The sequence below is a fragment of the Sciurus carolinensis genome, chromosome 2, assembly GCF_902686445.1.
Source record: "Sciurus carolinensis chromosome 2, mSciCar1.2, whole genome shotgun sequence".
Taxonomy (NCBI): Eukaryota; Metazoa; Chordata; class Mammalia; order Rodentia; family Sciuridae; genus Sciurus; species Sciurus carolinensis.
Genome location: NC_062214.1, coordinates 90,392,651 through 90,411,329, shown reverse-complemented (window position 1 = coordinate 90,411,329; position 18,679 = coordinate 90,392,651). Strand labels below are relative to the sequence as shown.

The 18,679-nt window shown below is 36.8% G+C and overlaps 1 protein-coding gene across 10 annotated transcripts in view; it reads left to right on the top strand.

The window, feature by feature from the left end:
- Trip4 (thyroid hormone receptor interactor 4) overlaps positions 1-18,679 on the top strand; it is a 58,043-nt gene that overhangs the window by 24,379 nt on the left and 14,985 nt on the right. For all 10 annotated transcript variants that reach the window (XM_047541682.1, XM_047541679.1, XM_047541678.1 and 7 more), the window contains 3 exons: positions 5,515-5,702; positions 9,591-9,715; positions 11,838-11,929. In XM_047541682.1, the coding sequence (XP_047397638.1) occupies positions 5,515-5,702; positions 9,591-9,715; positions 11,838-11,929 (405 nt within the window). The remainder of the gene's footprint in view (positions 1-5,514; positions 5,703-9,590; positions 9,716-11,837; positions 11,930-18,679) is intronic.

Here is an 18,679-nt window from a genome sequence, read left to right as displayed (position 1 = left end):
TTATTTATTTATTTATTTTTGGGTGCTGGGGATCGAACCCAGGGCCTTGTGCTTGCAAGGCAAGCACTGAATGAAAGATTTATTTTGACTCAACAGTTGTGGAGGTTTCAGTCCATAATCACTTGACCCCATTGCTTTGGACCTGTGGCAAGACATCATGGCAGAGTACATATGCTAGAACAGCATAGTTTGTCTCATGACAGCTGGCAAGCAAAGAAAGAAAGAGGAAGGAGTTGGGGTCCCAATATCCTCTTTACAGTTACACCCCTGATTACTTAACTTCCTTCTACTAATCCCTACACTAAAAGTTGTACCACTTCCCTGTAACCCTATCAGCTGGAACCAAGCCTTTAACACATGATCCTCTGGGGGATATTCAAGATCCAAATCATAACATATATACATATAAAATGGTGAAGATGTGCTACCTAGGTAGGATTTACAAGATGGATTATTATAATGAGAAATAGAGTAGAATTAGGGAGGTAGGACCAGATCCCTAAAGAACCTTTTTTTCTTTCTTTTACTTTTGGGGAAGGAGTACTAGGGATTGAACGCCAGGGGTGCTATATCACTGAGCTACATCCCAAGGCTTTTTTTTTTTTTTTTTTTTTTTTTTGAGATAGGGTCTCACTAAGTTGCTTAGGGCTTTGCTAAGTTGATGAGGCTAACCTCAAACTTGCGATCCTCCTGCCTCAACCTCCCAAGTTACTTGGATTATAAGCCTGTGCCACTGCATCTGGCTAAAGAATTTTTTAGCTAGGAAGTTTTAGTATTTTTGTAAATAAATATGAGACAGTAAGTTCTTATGCAGAGAGATAATACACTCAGGGTAATGCTTTAGACTGCTTACCTTGAGACATTCATTCATCACTGTATATGTGCCAAATTCTGTGTTAGGTAGTGGGAAATTAAAAGGTAAAGGCCCAGCTTTTGTCCTTAAGGACTTCCAAGATCAGTGGAAGTCCAAGATGTGTATGAATACATGATTATAATTCTTTAAGATAATTGCTACAATAGGTATATGTTGTGGGTACAGTAGGATTTAGGAGCATGGTCATAAATCTAAGAGAAATCACAAAAGAGAGAGTGACAAAGAATGACTAGAAGGGGCTGGGTTTGTAGCTCGGTGGTAGAGCACTTTCCTAGCACAAGTGAGGCACTGGGTTAGATTTTCAGCATTGCATAAAAATAAATAGATAAAGCTAATATGTCCATCTAAAACTAAAAGAAAGGAAAAAACAAAAAAGAATAACTAAGAATTTCCAAGTACATAAATCTGGGGAGGGAATTCCAAGCAGAAGGTATGAGATGTGTAAGGACTCAGCATCTTGAGAGCATTGTGGGTTTGGGGAAATCACATGCAATTAAATATTGTTATGGACTTGTAGATGTGTTAGTTTCCTAGGGCTACAAAACAGATTGGATGACTTAAGACAATACAATTTATTTTCCCATATCCGGAGGCTAAAATTTCAAAATCAAGTTGTTAGCAGGACCACATTCCCTCCAAAGGCTCTACCCAAGAATATTTTCTTGTCTTTCAGTTTCTGGTGGCCTTAGGCTTATAGCTGTATCACTTCAATCTCTGCCTCTCTTCACTTGGCCTTCTTCCATTTGTATCTCTGTGTGTCCTTTCCTTTTGTAAGGATACCAGTCATTGGATTTAGGGTTCACCATAATCCACTGTGATCTCATGTTAAATATCTCTAACTCTCTAACATCATATTACCAAATTCTAGGTAGACATGAACTCCAGGGGATACTCTTCAACCCAGTGTAGTAGACAATACCTGATCTTAAAAACTCTGTTTTTCACAATAAGGACTGAGTTTATCCTAAAGTAAGCAAAAAAGAATCCTTGAAGAATTTTAACAGAAGATTGATATAACTGTCCATGCTTACACAGACAGTGCATTGGAGGGAAGGTTATTACTAGAAACAGAAAAATTGCTCAGGGGGTTATTGCAAGAACATAATGGGGAGACAATGATAACCCAAGTTACTGTCATAGTACCAGTAGGGTAGAAGAGGGTTATTTAACAACTAACTGTATAGACAAGTAGACTAGTTAACAGGTTATGTAATAGTATTATTGAAAGATAATGAGGGATTATGGACTGAGGGATTATTACGCTCAGTGACAGAGCGCTTGCCTCGCACATGTGAAACCTGGGTTCAATCCTTAGCACCACCTAACAAATAAAATAAAGGCATTCTGTCCATCTACAACTTCAAAAAATAAAAATTAAAAAAAAAAGATAATGAGGGATTAATTTAGGAAAGTGGCTGTTTGGTTAGAGTCAAGAATTGTAATAGAGACATAACAAAGGACTTGGGCCTCAAGATTATTCACATCCCAACATTTTTACAAGATCATTTATTCCATAATAGATCAATTTTTCCTCTCTTTCTACACAAGAGTTTCTGTCCTTACTTGTGTGTGTGTGTGTGTGTGTGTGTGTGTGTGTGTGTATTTTTTTTTTTTTGTACATAGGATTGAACCCAGGGGAAATTAACCACTGAGCCACATCCCAAGCCCTTTTAATTTTTTTATTTTGAGACAGGGTCTTGCTAAGTTGCCTAGGGCCTCTCTACATTTCTGAAACTGACTTTGAATCTCCTATCCTCCTGCCTCTGCCTTCTGAGCCACTGGGACTGCAGGTGTGTGCCCCACACCTGGCAAGAATTATATTTTTTTCATATTTTATGTTTCCCTAGTCTGTGCTTTTCACATAATTACTCAATAAATGTGGTTTTAAAATATTATTATTATTATTATTGTTATTAGTATTATTTTAGTATACTGGGGATTGAACCCAGTACCTTGTGCATGCTAGACAAGCATTCTACCACTGAGTTACATCTCTAATACTTTTAAAATTTTTGTTGAGATGGGGTCTTGCTAAGTTGCCCAGGCTGGCCTCAAACTTCTTTAGCCAACTGTGGGATTATAGGTGTGTGTCACTGTGCCCAGTTTAATCGTGGTATTTTTAAAAGATATGTCAGGGCTGGGGTTGTAGCTCAGTGGTACTGTGTTTAGCACTGGTGAGGCAATGGGTTTGATCCTCAGCATCACATAAAAAGTAAATAAATAAAAAGTAAAGGTTAAATTCTTTTTTTCTCTTTTTTCTTTTTATTTTATTGTAAACAAATGGGATACATCTTGTTTCTCTGTTTGTACATGAAGTAGAGGCATACCATTTGTGTAATCATACATTTACATAGGGTAATGGTGTTTGATTCAAGGTTAAATTCTTAAAAAAGAAAAAGAAATCTGTTGAGAATCATAAAATTTTTTAAAATTTATTTTTATTGTAAACAAATGAGATACATGTTGTTTCTGTTTGTACATGGAGTAACAGCATACCATTTGCGTAATCAATTCATTTACAAAGGGTAATGAAGTTTGATTCATTCTGTTATTGTTTCCTTCCCCCCACCCCTCTTTTCCCTCTATACAGTCCCTCCTTCCTCCATTCTTGCACCCCTCCCACCCCCCATTATGTGTCATCATCCGCTTATCAGTGAGATCATTCGTCCTTTGGTTTTTTGAGATTGGCTTATCTCACTTAGCATGATATTCTCCAATTTCATCCATTTGCTTGCAAATGCCATAATTTTATCATTCTTTATAGCTGAGTAATATTCCATTGTATATATATACACCACAGTTTCTTTATCCATTCATCAATTGAAGGACATCTAGGTTGGTTCCACAATCTGGCTATTGTGAATTGAGCAGCTATGAACATTGATGTGGCTGTATCTCTGTAGTATGCTGATTTTAAGTCCTTTGGGTATAGGCCGAGGAGTGGGATAGCTGGGTCAAATGGTGGGTCCATTCCATGTTTTCTAAGGATTCTCTACACTGCTTTCCAGAGTGGCTGCACTAATTTGCATCCCCACCAGCAATGTATGAGTGTACCTTTTTCCCCACATCCTCTCCAACACCTATTGTTGCTTGTATTCTTGATAATCGCCATTCTAATTGGGGTGAGATGGAATCTCAGTGTAGTTTTGATTTGCATTTCTCTTATTATTAAAGATGGTGAACATTTTTTCATATGTTTGTTGATTGCTTGTAGATCTTCTTCTGTGAAGCTTCTGTTCATATCCTTAGCCCATTTGTTGATTGGGTTATTTGTATTCTTTGTGTAGAGTTTTTTGAGTTCTTTATATATTCTGGAAATTAGTGGTCTATCTGAAGTATGTGTAGCAAAGATATTCTCCCACTCTGTAGGCTCTCTCTTTGTATTGCTGATAGTTTCCTTTTTTTTTTTTTTTTGCAGTACCGGGAATCAAACTCAGGGCCTTGTGCTTGCAAGGCAAGCACTCTACCAGCTGAGCTATCTCCCCAGCCCTGATAGTTTCCTTTGCTGAGAGAAAGCTATTTAGTTTGAATCTATCCCAGTTATTGATTCTTGCTTTTATTTCTTGTGCTATGGGAGTCCTGTTAAGAAAGTCTGATCCTAAGCCAACAAGTTGAAGATTTGGACCAACTTTTTCTTCTATACGATGCAGGGTCTCTGGTCTGATTTCAAGGTCCTTGATCCATTGTTGAGTTGATTTATCATAAAATTTTATTGTGAAAATATTCTTCTCTAATTTTAGAGATTCATCCGAAAGATTAGAGATCCATCTTTGACAGTTGAGAAAACTGGAACTTTTAGCAGTCTTGTTTTAAATAAATTATTATATTTAAAATTTTTCTTTTAAAAATTGAGACCATCCTAACAGCCTTTTTTCTTTTACATTTTAAATTTTGAGTGCAGGCCATATAGCCCATCTCCTAGAGTGCCTGCCTCTCATGCTGGAGACGTGGTTTCGAGTCCCCAGCACTCTGGGATTGTGGAAATAACAAACAAATGAAACCAACATTTTAAATTTTGGAGTACTTGATCTTATTGCTCTGGAAGAAATATTAACCTTCATGATTCTCTGACTGAACTCTTGCCAAGATTCTTTATTCTCCTATAATTACTTGTAATCTGTAATTCTCTATTCCCTTTATATAATGGGAACCTTGTTTCAGTAGTGTTCCATCTTCTTTTAGTGGACAAGTTGTTCTTTTCAGGGTAACAGAATAATTCATACACCCTATAGTCAGAGAACTGCTGCATCTGTTTGACTTTGTTATGATACCAACATGTGAGTCTGCCCTAAGCACAAGAAGCATTATGAACCAAAATGTTGTACCTTCTTTTGGCTGGTTCAGTTATCTTAGGAGACCTCCAGAATCCAAGATAGAGCCTTAATAAGTATAAAATGGAAATAATTACAGTTCTTCTGGTCTGGTAGTTGTGCTGCTACTGGAATTAAGCATTATATGGAGATTTCAACATTCTACTTACCCTTTAATATGGCACTTTGTTAACATACCTGGAACTCTTACTGAATTTATACCTTTCTTGGCCTTGTTTCAGACAAGTGTGAGTTCCTCATTATTTGCATTTGTTCATCTTCCTCAGATTCTTCCTTTGTCAGACTGAACTTTTTTTTTTTTTGGTATAGTGGGTAGACCACACAGGTGCAGCCTCACAGAAGAAGGCTTTCCATTCAACAGGATTGGGAGTAGAGTTCAATTTATATCAGCACCAGTTGCGAATCCAGGATCAAGAATTCCAGGAAGGCTTTGATGGTGGCTGGTGCCTATCTATTCACCAACCCTGGGCTTCTCTGCTTGTCAGAGGGATTAAAAGGTAAGAACAGAACTAATAGAGGAAAGAGACCAGCAGATAGGGAAAGGGGAAGTAGGTGTAGCGGGGGAATGATATTGGCCAAATTATATTGTTAAATTATGTGCATGTATGAATGTAATGACAAATCCCATCATTATGTGCAACTATAATACACCATTGAAAAAAATGTGGAAGGTGAAAAAAATATTCTAGATAACAAAAATTAAAAAAAATAAAATATAAGGATAGAAATGAATCTTGGTGTGAAAGATCTTTGATAAAAACTTTGAATTAGAATTAGTTTTCTCCAACTTACTGATGATTTTCAGTACATAGAACTTTAAACAACATTTTACTAACTTGGTAGTAGATTTTTTTTTTTAAACTGGGTCTTTCTATGTGGCTCAAGCTGCTCTTGAGCTCCTGGACAGGTGATCCTCCTACCTCAGCCTCCTAGTAGCTGGGACTATGAGCTGACACCACTACTTCTGGCAATTTTTTATATTAATTAAAATTTTTTTACTTAGCATAGTGGCACATACCTGTAATCCCAGCTACTCAGGAGGCTTAGGCAAGAGGATCCCAAGTTTGAAGGCAGGCTGAGTAAGTTAGATTCTGCCTCAAAATAAAATAAAAAGGCAACTACTGATGTAGCTCAGTTGGTAGAGCCCTTGCATAGTATAGGTGAGGCCCTGGGTGCAATCTCTAGCACTGTAAAAAATAAAAACCTAATTATAAAATAAAAATAATTATAATATAACTCAGTGGTATAGCACTTCCCTAGTGCGTACAAAGCCCTAGTTTAATCCTTAGTACTTAGAAAAAGAGGAATACCAGGTTTTGTTCATCTTTGGAAGAGAGTCTATTGAAAAAACTTGAGGGCTGGGGAGATAGCTCAGTTGGTAGAGCGCTCGCCTTGCAAGCACAAGGCCTTGGGTTCAATCCCCAGCACTGCAAAAAAAAAAAAAAAAGAAAGAAAAAACTTGGCTTTGTTTTTGTAATAAATTATTCAGCAACCTTAAGGATTTGATCCTATTTGAAATTTCAGGCTTTCGTATCTATTTATTTACTTCATTAAGTTACTAACATTAAGACAATAGCATAACTATTATTTTTATTCCTACTAATCTGCCTAATCATATTGAGAAACTATTTTACTACAAATTCCTTTTCTACAAAAAGTAGAGGAAGGGGGCTGGGGTTGGGACTTAGTGGTGGAGTGCTTGCCTCATTCGTGAGGCACTGAGTTTGATCTGCAGCACCATATAAAAATAAAATAAAATAAAGGTATTGGGTCCATCTACAACTAAAATATATTTTTTTAAAGTAGAGGAAGTAGTGAGGAATAACTAGAAATATTATAGAGATGAGTCATATCTATTAGTGATAATAGTTTACTATTCCATGGTTTCTTATGTTTTTTCTTCTTCTTTTCTTTCTTTCTTTTTTTTTTGTACTGGGGATTGAACCCAAAGGTGCTTAACCACTGAACCACATCCTCAGCCCCTTTTTTTTTTTGTATTTGATGTAGAGACAGGGTTTCACTGAGTTGCTTAGACCCTCACTGAGTTGCTGAGGCTGGCTTTGAACTCGTGGTCCTCGTGTCTCAGCTTCCCAAGTCATGGGGATTACAGGCATGCACCACCATGTCCAGCCCTTATATTTCTTCTTAATTCAACTTTTAAAGTTTGCTTTTGTACATGTAAATAGAAAATGTAAAATGTAGAAAACTATCTGGAAACAGAAAGATCACCTATAACCTGACCATCAGAAATAGCTATTGTTAGCATTTTAGAGTCTTTGTTTTTTTCTTGTACAAATTGTTATATAATGAGATCATGATATGTATTTTGCCTAAATTTTTCTTTCAGTTATCATTATAGCAAGCTCATTTTTCCTTCTTATTTTATCAGAGTTTTATGTATCTAGCAGTGTCCTATCTCAAACAGTAAAAATACCTTTTATTTAAATAGGATTTCAACTTTCAAATCAGAAGCTCTATGTAATAGTTTAAAATGAGAACACTGAGGCAGGCAAAGATACAGTTAGATTGCTCTAAATGCTAAAGCTAGTTAGTGGCAGAGATAGGTCTTCAAAGTGTTCTTTACACTCTCTTCTGCAGGCTTTAGTCATTTCCCTACTTTTTGTGTTGTTGTTTTTTTGAAATTTTTATTTTTAGTTGTTGGAACTTTATTTAACTTATTTATTTATATGGTGTGCTGAGAATTGAACTCAGTGCCTCAAATGTGCCAGGGAAGCGCTCTACCACTGAGCCACAATCCCAGCCCATTTCCCTACTTTCTACAAAGAAAAATTATTAGCATTTAGGAACAGTCATTTCTACTTCAGTGGTTTCACTGTTAGCTAAGCCATTTCCCTAATTTTTAAAGGAATAATATACTTTTTCTCCTCTAATGGAAGGTCAGGCTTTCTTGCTTTGGCTCCTAGTCTGTGTGTAGGGCTGTTAGAACAAATGCATGTGAATCTGCTTTTGCTCCAGGACAGCCAAACCCTCAGATGTCTGTTTTTCTCGTTCAGTTCTCTGCAACTTAGGTGTCTTTTTGCAAAGTAGAAAGCTAAACAACTTGCCTTCTGCTAAGGGAATCAGAATGTTTACATTTCTCTCATCTATTTTGGATCTCTGTTATTGAAATTTTCTCACTGGAAAAAACAGGATGAACTGCATCCATTCCTACAATCACTAATCCCACAGAAATAAAGTGGGTGGTTCTGCCAAATTTGTGGGACCATTTTCGCAATAACTTTTCAGGTTATTTGGTCTAGAGGGAAGACATACACTGGTTCATTCTGCATAATGAGTACCCACTACGTGCCTGGCATTCCTCTAATTCATCTGCTTTAGAACACTAAAAATATGGAAAAACAAAATCACAACCCTATTTTCCATTATAAATGAGATAAAGAGGGATATAATATCAAAGTACTTTATTTCATTTGTTGGGAAGTGAATAGAAGCATCTTTTGTAGTCCTTGGAAAATAGCAAAGTAATTAATTGAATTCTACTTTTTAAAAAAATTGTTTAAGTTGTCAATGGACCTTTATTTTATTTATTTATGTGTGGTGCTGAGAATTAAACCCAGTGCCTCACACATGCTAGGCAAGTGCTATATCACTGAGCCACAACCCCAGCCCTGAATGTATTCTATTATTCCATTTGATTCTTTCAAACTACTCAACAAGTTGTTTAGTTATCCACACAGAACATAACCCTATATAAAATAATTAGAAAATATATATTGGTGTCATTGCAACTTAGAGAATAAAGATAAGCTTTTTTGGGGGGTGGGGGTACTGGGGATCAAACTCAGGGCCTTGTGCTTTTGAGGCACGCACTCTACCAGCTGAATTATCTCCCCAGCCCATAAGCATTTTTATTTATAATTATTTTATTTATAATCACTGTTCTATTAAATACCATTCTTGGAAAGTTATGTGTCAGTAAGGATTTTTCTGTCAGGTTGGAGAACAAAGCAACAAGTCTTCCAGGAAAAAGTTAGCCTTTGACTCAAAGAATAGCAATGATTTTCATATCTGTGGTACAATTTGAATGTATTTAAAAATGCAGATTTTGGATTGTAGAAGTTCCAAGAGTAGTGAGAACTCCAGGACTGAGGTATGGGAATAAGGTGACAACTATCTAGGAGTTGAGAGACATAAACTTTGTTCTGAGGATAGGTGAAATTAGAGAACAGGGTTCATCCTCACAGGAAAGGTACTGTGGGAGCAAAATGTTTTTCACAAAAGAATCCCTCTTAGTGAGATATCTTCTATAGATCTCTTTGTTGAACTGAATAATTTGCTATAGTTTTTTTTGTTTTTTGTTTTTTGTTTTTTGGTATATTGTGGCATCTTCCAAGAAACTAGAATTTAATTTGTATTTGTTTAAGGGTGGAGGGCAGATCCTGGTACACTCCCCACAGAGGACGTCTTTGGGTAGCAGCCACAGGCAAAAAACCCTCCCCTCAAGAAGTCTCAGAACTCCAGGCTACATATCGTCTTCTCCGTGGGAAAGGTAACATTTATGTATTCTCCTTTCAGTCTTATATTTGGAGAGGAGTCATTGACGTTCCTCTTCTTTCATTTCCTTCTTCCTGTGGCTTTTTCTTGACTGAAAAGGACTTTTAAACCTTACATTTGTTTATTTGTTTAGTGGGAAATCATAGACAGCTATTTAAAAGCATAATTACCTCAAAAAAGAGCAAATAAAAAATCAGTTTCTGGACTGGGGTTGAAGCTCAGTGGTAGAACGCTTGCCTAGCATGTGTGAGGCACTGGGTTCGATCCTCAGCACCACATAAAAATAAATAAATGAAATAAAGGTCTATCAACAACTAAAAAAATATTTTTAAAACATATCATTTTCAGTACCAGAAATCAACCAATTAATCTTAATTTTATCTGAGAAAATATTCTTTACTTTTTTTACTATGAAACTAATATAAATGATTAATAAACTCTGGAACCTTAAATTGGGGGAAAAAAAATCACAAATAATACATATTTTTTAATCAAGAGTGACCCAAATAGACACCTGCTATTGGATTCAGATAGATCAAAGGTGATTGACTTGAGTAGATAATTTTCAGAATCACCCCAAGCACAGTAAATTTGGATCCTAAGAAAGACTTCTGACCCTTAGGCATTCTATTTCCCTTTCTCTTACCCAAATCAGAATTGTTTTGGAGATAAAATGAAAGCATAATTACAGAACCATCTTTTTTTTTTTTTTTTTCAGTGTTAAGGATTAAACCAAGTGCCTCACACATGCTTGGTGAGTGCTCTGCCACTGAGCCACAGCTCCAGCCCTACAGAACCACCTTTAAAAGTTTTTAATAAGTCAAGCTTAAAACAGATTTCTGACTGGGCACAGTGGTGCACACACCTGTAATTCCAGTGACTCAGGAGGCTGAGACAGGAACATTGTAAGTTCAAGGCTAGCCTCATCAACTTGGCAGCAAGAACCTATATAAAAAAATAAAAAAGGGTTGGGGATGTACTCAGTGGTAGAGTACCCTGAGTTCAATCCTTAGTACCATAAAAAAGCAAAACCCACATTTCTGGGATTAGGAACATAATTGAATGGTAGAGCATTTGCCTAGCATGCTCCTGGGTTCAATCCCCAGAAAAAGAAAGGCAGAGAAAGGAAGTGGGGGGTCGGGAAGAACACATTTCTATTTTGATTGGTATGATTTGTTTTAGATTTGACCTGACCTTCATTCTTATTTTTTTTTTTTTAATCACATTTTTAGTTTTTCATTTGTCACTGGTAGCTGGCTTTCTTCATTTCTAAACTCCATCATCAGCAAGCTGCAGTCTGACCCAGTTGATTATAGTAGAAATGATTTGTTTGAAATAAACTGGTAGGGTACTTGAGCTTTTTTTTTTTTTATTTAAAAATTTTGTTCTAATTAGTTATATATAACAGCAGAATGCATTTTGATACATCATACATAAATGGAGTATAGCTTCTCATTCGTCTAGTTATACATGATGTAGAGTTGCACAGGTTATGTAATCATATATGCATGTAGGGTAATGATGTCTGATTCATTCTACTATTATTCCTACCCCTATACCCCCTCCCTTAAATCCCCTCTGTCTAGTCCAAATTACCTCGGTTCTCCCCCACCCAGAATCACTTAATTCTGAATTAGCAGTCCTTGAACTTTGATGATATGAGGGAATAGTTTTCTTTTTTTTATTGTTTTTGGTACCAAGGATTGAACTCAGGGGCACTCAACCACTGAGCCACATCCCCAGCCCTATTTTCGTATTTTATTTAGAGACAGGGTCTCACTGAGTTGCTTAGCACTTCTCTTTTGCTGAGGCTGGCTTTGAACTTGTGATTCTCTTGTCTCAGCCTCCCCAGCTGCTGGGATTTCACTGCACCCAGCTGAGGGAATAGTTTTCTAAAGGGAAAATTTCCTAGCTTAGCATGTGGGTAATAGACTAAGCCAGCCATTCACTAGATATTTTGCTGAAATACAGTTGTGCCAAATAAAAACCTCATTGTTTTCCTTATGTCTACAAATAGATAATGGAAACAGTTGTTTGTTCATAATTCAATACAGATTCCTGAATTCCAGATCACAAAGAAGGAAATTTATCTAATCCTTTTGTTTTTCTTGATTCAGATGTGGAATTTCCCAATGACTATCCATCAGGTTGTCTTTTGGGCTGTGTGGATCTAGTTGATTGCTTGTCCCAGAAGCAATTTAAAGAGCAGGTAGGTAAAGAAAACTTCTCCTGGGCAGATGCTTGATTTGCCATCATGACTGATAATAAGGTGCTAGCAAATACATTTAGACATATGAAGAAACAGGGTGTCTTTTTTTCTTTTCTTTATTGTTGTTGGGGTTTTTGGTTGTTGTTTTGTCTTTTGGTACCGATTGAACCCAGGGCCTCACACATGGTAGGCAAGAGTTCTGTTACTGAGCTACGTCTCCAACCCTTTTTATTTTTGTTTATTTTGAAATGTGGTCTTGTTAACTTGCCCAAGTTGGCCTTGAACTTCAGTCCTCCTATCTCAGTTCCCTGAGTAGCTGGGATTACAGATGTGCACCACCATACCCACTAAAGAAGTATTTTAATAAGGATGTATTGGGGTTGGGCTGGGGCTGTAGCTCAGTGGTAGAGCACTTGCCTAGCATGTGTGAGGCACTGGGTTCAATCCTCAGTACCACATAAAAATAAATAAATAAAATGAAGGCATTATGTCCATTTACAACTAAAAAAATGTTAAAAAAAGAAAAAAAAAAAGAATATATTGGGGCAAGAAAAGAGACCCTATCTGGCATATGAGGAACTGGTTTCTGAATAGAAAACTAGTGCCATAGTCCAGCTAAAAAGTATAGGGTCTTAATCCCTTTCTAAATCTGCTTCTTTTGGAGAGGAAGTCTTCAATTATCCCATAGATCATTTTGATTGGGCATTGGGTATGATAGATCTCTTATTGCTTTTTGGAGCATTTGAACTCATGATAGGCAAGTGTGTTTGAATTCCGATTGCTTGAACTGTGCCAGATGTGTGTGCATGTGTAGATATACACATATATGTCTATATTTTTAAATTTTTGATCCCTGAAGATTGAATTGACATAACAAAGTACATTTTTGAACAGTAGAGGGAGACAAAGGACTTCAGCTTAATATAAATTCCTGAAATACAGGATTTTTATGTTTAGTCTCAAATTGGCAAAAATCTAAGATGAGAAACTCCATTCATGAAGCCTGAAGAATTTTATTAACTATGGTTTTCCTGTTGTTTGAACAGATACTTTAGGCAATAGGACATCTACCACTATGCTTAACAAAATGTGCTTCAGCTTAGTTTTTCTCAGTAAATTCTGTTTTTCAGACTTACTTGCTTTTTTTCTGGGAGAGGGAGCAATGCTGGGAATTGAATTTAGGGCCTCATGGATTCTAGGCAAGTGCTTTGCCACTCAGCTACTCCCCTATCTCTGCCTGCCTTGCTTTTTTTTTTTTTTTTTTTTTTTCTTTTTCTTTTTTCCATCCCAGGGATTGAATCCAAGGGTACTTAACCACTGAGCCACATCCTCAGTGCTTTTTTGTACTTTTTTTTTTTTCCTTGGGTGGTGCTGGGGATTGAATCCAGGGCCTTGTGCATGTGAGGCAAGCACTCTACCAACTGAGCTATATCCCCAGGCCCTTTTTTAAATTTTATTTAGAGACAATGTCTCCTGAGTTGTTTAGGGCTTCACTAAATTGCTGAGTCTGGCTTTGAACTCATAATCCTCCTAACTCAGCCTCAGGAGCCACTGGGATTACAAGCATGTACCCCCATGCCTGGCTCTGCTTTGCATTTTTGCTATTAATAATTCCTTTTTTCCCTTTACTATTCATAGCCGTCCCAACTTCTCTATCTTTTCCTCACAGATTTTAGTCAACAGTTGTTATCCCTCTATATTTCTGTCTTTCATTTTCTTACGGGTTGCCACTTCAGTCTGTTCTGATTACTGTTTGTGTTTGAGTACAATGCATATATTTTGGTGTGAATTTTGACGACTCCTCTTTTGTTCTGCCATTAGTCTCTGATCTAAACCTAGACAGAACCATAAACGTGTGGAACCCTTCACCTCCTTTCACTCTTGTGCCTATACTATCTATGAGCCTTTGACTTTTTTTTAAACATTATTTTTTTTATAACTTTGTTTTATTTTTTTATGTGGTGCTGAGGATCAAACCCAGTGCCTCACACATGCTAGGCAAGTGCTCTACTACTGAGCCACAACCCCAGCCCTTTTATGGGCCTTTCGATTATTTTTTTTTTCAAGTGTCATTATTCTTCCTCTCTTCCCTGCTTGTCTTTTTTTCTGTGGTGTTAGAGAGCCAACCCAGTGCCTCATGCATGCTAGGAAAGCAGCTACCACTGAGCTACATCCTCAGCGCTCTTTTTTTTTTCCCCCCACTGTAGAATTAATTATAAAAATACCTTATATTGGTATAGGCTTTATAGTTTTAGAGACTTATAGTTCTTAACAGTTTAATATGACTTAGTACATCATTCTCTTCATGGTATAGCTACACTATAAAAGAGAACCCAGATGCATCTGTCAGTGTGGATGGTGATTTTGGAAAGGGGCCTGGTTTTGCTTTCTCCTTTATTGATCAAGAAAACTACCTCCTGACACAAGGTCAAATTATTTCAGTCTCTAGACAGTTAACTGATCTTTCTGCCACAAATTTATACAGGAAACTATAATCCTAAAATATGGAATATCATGAGGGTTACAAGAATTAGGATGTAATTAAAAAAACAAATCTTTTTTGGTTTCCCAAGGATACCCATTTCTCGTCAGCATGTTCCTCCTTAAACTTACTTTGTTTATGTTCTGAGGTTGCTGAGGGCAGCATGTAGAATTGTAGGAACCCTTTAATATGTTCCCAGCTGGAATCCTGGTAGTTCTCGTTATGAATTTTCCTTATGTATGACATTAAAATATAGCAAAATGACAGAAGCTTAGGTTTTGTCAAATACAAGAATCCTGTATCATTTTCCCTATGGTCATCAGCTTTTCTGTGGCTTTTCACCATTGTTTCTTTCCTGTGTTTGAGGGTACATGTGAATATACTCAGGATTGAAAAAGCTAATTGATAATAGTTGGTATTACTTATTGGATAAAGATCTTCTCACTTCTAAAAATTGTAGCTTTGGGTGCAGTGGCTATGCTTGTAATCCCAGTAACTCAGGAGGCTGAGGCAGGAGGCTAAGGCAGGAGGATGGCTAGTTCAAGGCCAACTTAGGCAATTTAATGAGACCCTGCCTCGAAATAAAAAATAAAAAGGACTGGGGATGTAACTCAGTGGTAGCACACTCTGGGTTCAAAACCCAGTAACATACAAAAAAAAAGGTGGAGCTTTGGCAGTGGCTGCCTTCTTGGAAAATGTCTCAACCACCCTTGGTGTAATCATCTACCTATCTCTGTTTGAACTAGAGTTCTATGATGTAAGAAATGTAATTGTGTAGTTATACCAGCCTTATTTATTTATTTATTTTTTCATGGTGCTGGGGATCAAATCAGAGCCTTACACTTGTCAGGCAAGTACTCTACACTTTAAGCCTCATTCTTGTTTCTAAAGAAACAAGTTGAGAATTTAGGGACAATAGCTCTATACTAGCATCCCCAAAACTGTTCCATAGCATAGGTGTTCTCTGAAATATACATCTTGAAAATGTCTGTGGATTAAACAAATTTGTTTATTACTACAGAATTTTTCTGGTATGCATTATGACTTTATGAGAGGTGGATAATACTGGACAATGTTCCTAAATCCTTTTTTGTTTTGGCAGTGCTAGGAATTGAATCTAGGGCCATGTGCTAGACAAATGCTCTATCACTGAGCTACATCCCCAGCTCTCCCAAACCTTTACTAGCATAAATTCCCCCCACCACATACACTTGCATATTATTTTTTTACATACTGCAAAATTGGTACCATAGTATATATAGTTTAGGAAGCATTTGTCTGCTATATTTGTTTCTCCTTTATCCTTATAAGTCAGTGCATACAAAGAACCATCCAGGAAAGTTTCCTAAGTTGTGTGTCCTTCGGTATCTTGGCACACATTTCTTATCCCCAACTGAATCACATTTTGCTTGAAATACAGTGTGGATTTAATCATTTTTATTTCAACTGAAAGTAACTTCCTATGTGACTTGGACCACATTTTACTTCTCCATTTCTGTTCCTAACATTTTTCTTCTCCAAAGAAACTCAGTTATTTACTTCTGACATTACATTCTTGACTTTTCTTTGATAAATTAAAATATACTAAGCCCTCACTATTTTTTACATAGTGTGATCATTTCATTCTCTAAAAAATGAAGAACAGGGGCTGGGGAGATAGCTCAGCTGGTAGAGTGCTTGCCTCGCAAGCACAAGGCCCCGAGTTCGATCCCCAGTACCGCAAAAAATAAATAAATAAAAAATAAAGAAAGAACAGAAAAGATTTTGTCAATGTTTTAAAATTAAGTGAACTACACTGTAAGTGGCTTTTAAAGAATATTTGCTTAACATGCTCTTCCCTGAGCTAAGAACTTGCCTTCCTTTTATGTTTTAAGACTAGTTTGGCCAACGTGGCTAATTTGTGCCAGGAAAAAAACCCCTCTCAACTCCCAACTCTCCTCAGTAATAGCAGAGGATAACCTAGACTAGGTAGGAGTCATCCAGAAAAGGCTGTGGACTTAACTTGGGGAAAGGTAGAGAAGAGTCATCTCTGTATTGTTCTCCTATATTCCCTTGGAAGGAGCCCTAGCAGTTTGCCAGCATTTTATCTGCCAGCAGCAGATGTAAGCTCTCAAAAACAGCAGGGAAGACTCTGACTGCAACAATGCATCAAGGCTGTGGTTTGTAACCTCAATAGTAAAGCAGTTAAAACTTTTTTTTTTTCCCCTAACAAAGACATTTTGATTGCCAAATCCATAACCATTAGCAGCTGTGGTTGTGAACAGTTCTCTAGACCTAACAAGTCTTCAGACAAAAAGTTGAGTTAGTGGCTTTTGTTTCTATGAGTCTGTGTTGTGTTTGTGCTATTTTTATCCCTGCCTTCAAAAGAAAATCTGATTTGTCTGAAATCCCCAAGGTCATTGATTATTCTGTTTCTTTTGAACTGAATCCATTCGTCTCCTGCCAGCTTTCTGACCCTTTAGTTCATTTGATCTTATGGCTTTTATAACAGCCAAGACCCTATCTTCAAGGAATTATACTGAAGCAGTTCTGCTGGGTGCCTATATCCAGTAATTGACACCAGCAATAGAATTTCAGTCTTCCAGTAGAGAAGAGAGTATGAGTATGACTTGTTCCTTCAAAAGAGTGTCTAAACAACATAGATCTTCAGGAAGATTACAGATATCACTTCATGTTTGTAAGTCAAGAGCTTGCATCACTAATGGAGTCTAAGAGATTAGAAATTAGAAAACTGAAGGAAGTAATATCAATATGCAGACCAGGAATTGGCCTTGAAAAGGCAAAGGCCCTAAATTATCTTTTAAAATTTGTGAGGAATTTGAAGGTATAGCTCAGTGGTAAAGCTCTTGACTAGCATGTGTGATGCCCTGAGTTCAGTTCTCAGCAGCATAAAAAAAAAAAAAAAAAAAAAAAACATAAAAATATCCTCTATGTTGTACAGAGAAAATCTGCCAATTCATAGACCTCAGAATATTCTTAAGGGATCACAAGGCTATTATATTATCACTAACAACTAGCCTAATCCCAAACAATTCTTTAAAATCATAGCTCACCTAAGATAGGGAACCTATTTTCAGAATTCTCATGAAGACTAAAATTTCTCGGTCAGAACAGGCTGTCTTTATTGTTGTTTTCAGATGAGTATCAAGTACCTATTTGAATATGGTTTAAGGAGCCTGGCGCAGTGACACACACCTGTAATCCCAGCTACTTGGGAGCTGAGACAGGAGGATCGCAAGTTCAAGACCAGCCTCTGCAACTTAGAGAGACCCTGTCCCAAAAAATTAAAAAAGGACTGGGATATGACTCAGTGACAAAGTACTCCTGGGTTCAATTCTCAGGATAAAAAAAAAAAAAATGTTTTAAGGAATAACTCTTTGTGTGGGTATGTGTGTGTGCGTACATACGTGCTTTCTGTTATACTGAAGCACAATTGAAGAGAGATGAGGAATATTCCCACTTTTCAGTGTATTTATGTGAATTCTTCAATGTTTATCTTTTCACCTGACAGTGAACATGTAATTCTTAAAATTTTCTTGTGTATTTTTCATCAATAACTATTTGAAGGCTTACTGTAAGTCAGACACCATTCTAGACACTAAAGGAAACAATAAGATCCATAGGTTCTTTCCTTTGAAATCTGAAAGGCTACCAGATAGATATGTATGTTAACAACCAAATAAAATATTTTTAAAAAGGTGACTTTTTTTTTAATAATGCTAAGGATCAAACACAGATCCTCAAATATACTATGCAAACACTATACCACTGACCTACACTTCCAGCCCAAGATAACTGTCTTAACAGGAGTTAAGACTGCCTCTGCTGATTTGAAGGGAATGGTTATTTCTAACTCAGAGGAAACCCACAAAACTATTAAGACATGGCTTCAATATGCACAATGCCCTGGGTTCAGTCCCCAGTAATAAAAAAAAAAAAAAAAAAGAAAAGAAAGAAAGAAAAATGGTTTTGTATTTGCTTTGAAGAAAATAATAAACACTATCATTTTTGATCACTTTTGTGCCATGCCTATTATATGTTATTTTCTGAACCTTACAATTCTAGGCAAGATACCATTACCCCTCTTTTAGAGATAAGTGAACTTAAAGCTTAGAGAGTAAAAACAACTTGTGTAATGTTGATCTTCACATGTTAAAATCGGGAATCTGCTGTCCAAGTCTTCCTATTTACATGTTAGCATAGCATATTCTTGCTGGGCATGGTGATGCACTCCTATAGTCGCAGCTACTTGGGAGACTGAGGCAGGA